Source organism: Etheostoma spectabile, chromosome 9 (genome assembly GCF_008692095.1).
Source record: "Etheostoma spectabile isolate EspeVRDwgs_2016 chromosome 9, UIUC_Espe_1.0, whole genome shotgun sequence".
Classification (NCBI taxonomy): Eukaryota; Metazoa; Chordata; class Actinopteri; order Perciformes; family Percidae; genus Etheostoma; species Etheostoma spectabile.
In genome coordinates this window covers 27,492,752-27,497,601 of record NC_045741.1, presented here as the reverse complement: position 1 = coordinate 27,497,601, position 4,850 = coordinate 27,492,752, and the positions used below count along the sequence as shown (strand labels likewise).

The 4,850-nt window shown below is 40.0% G+C and overlaps 1 protein-coding gene and 1 long non-coding RNA gene across 4 annotated transcripts in view; both read right to left on the bottom strand.

Moving 5' to 3' along the window:
* Nucleotides 1–4,534, bottom strand: part of LOC116695629 (galectin-9) — a 14,243-nt gene extending 9,709 nt beyond the window's left edge. For all 3 annotated transcript variants that reach the window (XM_032526038.1, XM_032526037.1, XM_032526039.1), the window contains exons 1-2: nucleotides 4,262–4,534; nucleotides 1,433–1,521 (exon numbers count right to left, since the gene is read on the bottom strand). In XM_032526038.1, the coding sequence (XP_032381929.1) occupies nucleotides 1,433–1,521; nucleotides 4,262–4,300 (128 nt within the window). In that variant the 5' untranslated portion in view covers nucleotides 4,301–4,534. The remainder of the gene's footprint in view (nucleotides 1–1,432; nucleotides 1,522–4,261) is intronic.
* Nucleotides 1–4,850, bottom strand: part of LOC116695664 (uncharacterized) — an 813,105-nt gene that overhangs the window by 271,280 nt on the left and 536,975 nt on the right. The window lies entirely within an intron of this gene.

Below are 4,850 nucleotides of genomic sequence, written 5' to 3'. Positions count from 1 at the left end.
CATAAATAACTACAAATAACTAATGTTAGGGAAATCTGTTCATGTTTTGTTTTGGAGCAATGTTAAGATGAGTGGATCCCTGATATTTTGGATCTCATGGTCTTGATAAAGAGGCAATGAGTTCAGATTGTCTTCTCAACAGCTTTCCAAATGTTGGAGGATGAAGCAAATAACTCTCTCTTAAACTCAGTTTACAAGAAACTCAACGCCTTTAACATGTCTTTACATTCATTCTTTTGAAAATCCCAATGAAATAAAAATTATTACCAAGGGTGCTATGACCAAAAGTCAATATCGGCATGTAGATGTCCTCAGGCCTGGACCCTTGCTGATTGTGGGAAATTTCAAGCAGATTGGACAATGTACACTGTAGTTACGGCCACTTTCTTGTTGATCACTAAATACTCAAAATGGCCACCACGCTCACACCGTTTGACAAAAAGTTTTTCTTTTAATACATTTTCATCTTTAAGGTGTTGAGATGGTAAAGACCAAATTTGAAGTCCATTGGATTAAATCTCTAGGAGGAGTTTGGGGGGCCACTAGGGGGTGCTATGAATTTGAGCCAATACGTGTATATGTCGTCAGGCTTGGTCTCTTACAAATCCTGAAAGGTTTCGAGCCATACGAACAATGTACACTCAAGTTACACCCACTTTTGATGGTGAATTGCACAAAATGGCCGCCCTGCCATAGTCATGCCATATTACTTATAGTTTTTCTTTAATTAACTTTTCATCTTTAACGTCTTAAGATGGCACAAACCAAATTTGAAGTTGATTGGATGAAATCTCTAGAAGGAGTTTATTAAAGTACGACATGTGGAAATGGCCAAAATCGCAGCAATTTCAAACTTTCAATTCTAAATGGTGGACTTCCTGTTGGGTTTATTGTATTGCTCCAATAAGCTTTGTACGGTTTGACATGTTACATATGTGTACCAAGATTTGTTAGTCCATGTTAAACGAACTGCAGGGGTTCCATTTTTTTTTTTACTTTGTAAGGGGCGCTAGCGAGCCATTTTTGTGCGCCTATTCCCGAAACACTTAAAATAGGTAAATTTTACTCTGACTTGAAGCAACCGCCAATTTTGGGTGAGTTTTTGAGTATGGTAAGCCCTTTAAAAGGCAATTCATTTGCTGGAAGAAAGGAAAGGAAGGATTCCTTCAGTTTCAATAGGGCCTTCGCCACAGTCGGCGCTCGGACCAGGAGTACAGGAAAGAATCAGAACGGAATCATTTTATCAAATTAAGGAAACCACAAACACAGCATTTCAGGAAACAAAAATAAAAGTTATTGTTCTGAAAAATTAATGTGTTTTGGTTGTTTGTTTTGATTAAAATATTTTATAAGATGTTAAATTTTGTACTTTACTGCAACCATATATAAGGACTAAGAGCTGAAGGATAAAAGATGAGAAAAGCAGTCTGACCTATCGACTCCAGGCAGGACTCGTCCACTGATGTTGATGGACTTCCCCTCCTGCAGACCACCGTGGATTGATCCAGTGAAGGGGATTATCTACAAAGAACAGGACTTTACAGGTTAATGGCTGGGTTTCATTCTAACTGCAAACTTGTTACTGCTAGCATAAAGCCGCTTGAGGCAATTTTGGGATTTGCGACCGATGCTTTAACTTTTGGGATAAAATGGATAAACATGGTTCCTACTGTACATATCTTAGGTTAAGTTAACATCAACCACAGAATGTTGGTAAACAAAGTAAAAAATGAAAATAAATGTGATTCCTGGTAACGTAGCACATTAGGACAGTTGTGGCATGCTCTTGCTTCTAGATGGCCAGGATACTGCTGGTTCTAGACCACGTGGCAAGCAACCTGGTTCCTAATTGCTTCACAATTTTATGTAATCTCTTTACCTTTTTTACATACTTTTGTTTTATTACCATGTGCTGTGTCATTAGCCTTATACATTTCACTGTTGTATCATTATTACTTCTACTATCTACAGTGTACAAATGTTATATTTACTTGGGTGACTATGGGGCGACATAATCGTTTCTAATCTGTGTTTATATTTCACTCCTCCCATTGGACTCAACTATACACTCAGGACCAGCTGCTAGCAGTGGAGAAACCCACATGACACAGATACAGGTAATGACTCTGAGTTGGGGCATCTTGGTTAGAGCTGCCCAGGAGAGCTGGGATTGGTTGAGGAAATACAAACAAGCGAGGAGTGAGACTAACATCGAGTTGTGGCCGATGTCACTAGTGGTAGGAAGGGTGAAACTGCTGTAGAGGAAAACCTTTTTGGCACCAGAAATATAACCTATCAAGGGCCCAACTTTGGGTTTATCATGGGGGAGGGAGATTGTGTATTAAAAACACCGACAAAAACATTTTGAAAAAAAAAAATAGAGGGAAAAAACACTAAAAGAGAATGGAATGTTAAAAGACAACAAATGTTGGAAAAGGTGCCAAAACCGTCGGTAAAAACTCAAAAAAGGCAACTAAACTCTGCAGAAAGCAACAAAAATGTCAGAATAAGCAACAAAAAACATTGAAAAAGTGACAAAATCATTAATAAAGCCATATATTATGCTATGTGGGCCTAGCTTTCCTAATAATGAATACATAATTTTCAGCATCTTAGTTATACATACTAATTACTTAAATAAAATATACTTTGTCTGACATAAGTGTTTGCTTAATATGGTCAGCCACTGTGGTACATGCCGGTCCCCTGGTGGAACTGGCCGCTCAACACACCAAGCGTTTGACGGCAGGTGGAAGGTAACGTTAGTATAAGTCATTCAAAATGGCTTTATGTCAAATAAGAAATAATGGCATGCCATAGGCTGCGTATGCCTGGTTAATTTTTGAAGTTAAGTTTAATATGATGACATGTGTGATCACATTCTATTAAACATGCCAAAAGTAATTTTATTTTTCGTTTATTATGGTGTAAAGTAGCCATACATTTTATTGCCCTAACGTTGTTGGCTTTAAATCTCAGTTATGGAATAATGTTGGTCAGACTGTTAGCTATAGCTGTAATATTAATTTAGGCTTAGGGTACGTTGTTTATGATGATATATAAAATGATTTAGCATCACTCATATCCCAGAAACAGAACGAACGAGAGAAAGGTGTAATGTTACATGCTTTTCAAATGGTTAACTTATTTCTGGTATTGATTAGTCAGACTGGCTATGGTGGCATGCATAAACATACAAATATATGTCTATATACAGTCTATATTGGTGATATGGGCATAAAGTAATCCCCTGGCGCCACATGCAGCTCACAACAGCAGCATTTGCCGGTGGCTGATGGCATATCCCACTATGGAAACTGATCCTTGGCGGCACTGGCCGGCGGCCGCTCACTACACCAACCGGCCACGGTGCCTGGAGGCCCGCAGGGGCGTCAGACTGGGGGGGGAAAGGAGACGGAGCACCCAGAAAAAAAAAGGGCCCAGAAATGTGTGCTACGCCCCTGATGGCATGCTGCTGTGGTAAGTTAATATATCCGTGGAATAATCCACTATGGCAGTGAAGGCAACAATTGCCATGTTAGCTCATGATGCTCTGAGACTTCAGTCCCAAAATGGCGACAGGAAGGATGCATATCTCACTAGCCTGACGCAGTAGACTACGTAAGTGGTAGATGTGATAGACAAAGGGTTCATCCAATTACAGGTATTATTTTGAAAGTGCTTGGCCTTGACACACTTCAGTCTGCGAACAAACCATCGGTTAGTACAACCAGACACCCTTTTCTTTTTCAATTCAAATTTTATTGAAGAATATGGACATGCAGTAGAAAAGAACATCTTCTGTACATGTTAAAAGTCTATGTTCTAAAAGAGCCAGGGGGTTACTAAAGAAAAAGAAGTACAAACAGACACCTGAAGCCAAAATGACACTTTGTGTGAGGCAAAGCTGCTGTTTCCTTCTCTCCGTTAAGGCAGCAGTCTATAGACTCGTTATTTAGACTACAAAATACAAAAATGTGTTAATAAGTAGCCTACCCTGGGAAACAAACAAAAAAAGTTTATTACTAAGCTATTCTAATTGTTTATATAGGTATTGTATCGAATTTAAGAGCAGACGTAAATGCATAAAAAGGCCCTGAAAGTTGTCGACATTTTGACAATCACCCAGAGTTTTAACGGCTGTTTCCTGCAGCCAGCCGATAACAGGACAGCGGAGCTGACACAGCCCGAGCAGAGCAGCGCCTTCACACATCATCACATCGCCTCCTCACGAACGTCAAGACAAGTTTGAATCACTTACTGGGTTATAAAAAGGTGTCTGCTGCTGGTTGTAGGCCATGTTGTCCGAAACTGAATTGCGCAGGTTTGCTGAGCGGCGGAATGAGCGCAGCGGACTCTAATGGAAAATGGGAGACTTTTACAAGGAGCGCTTTTTTTAATGCACAGTTAGGTTTCGATTTCCCCACAGTGGGCGGTGTTTAAGAAACTACACTTCCAGCAACGCAGCTAAAAACAAGAGAACCGCTACACACAGGCTGCACTGATTGAGTCAACGTGTTATCTTTTGGTAAAACAGCATCTCATCAAGTTAAGTCGGTCGACTTCATAACAGCTTGAAGGGTTGTGCTTCCGTTTCCTCATTCCTCATTATTTCCTGTGGCTTCATCCTCATGTCTGGCTCTGCCTGCTTCTACTTTGCTGGAGCCTTTCAGATAACTGGTGCTTGTTGAGGCTCAGTGGTAGAATGTAACCAAGTACATGTAATCCAGTACTGTACTGAAGTAGGCTACAAATGTCGAGGTACTTGTACTTTACTTGAGTCTTTTCTTTCCATGCCACTTTCTACTTCTACTCCGCATTTCAGAGAGAAATATTGTACTTTTTACTCC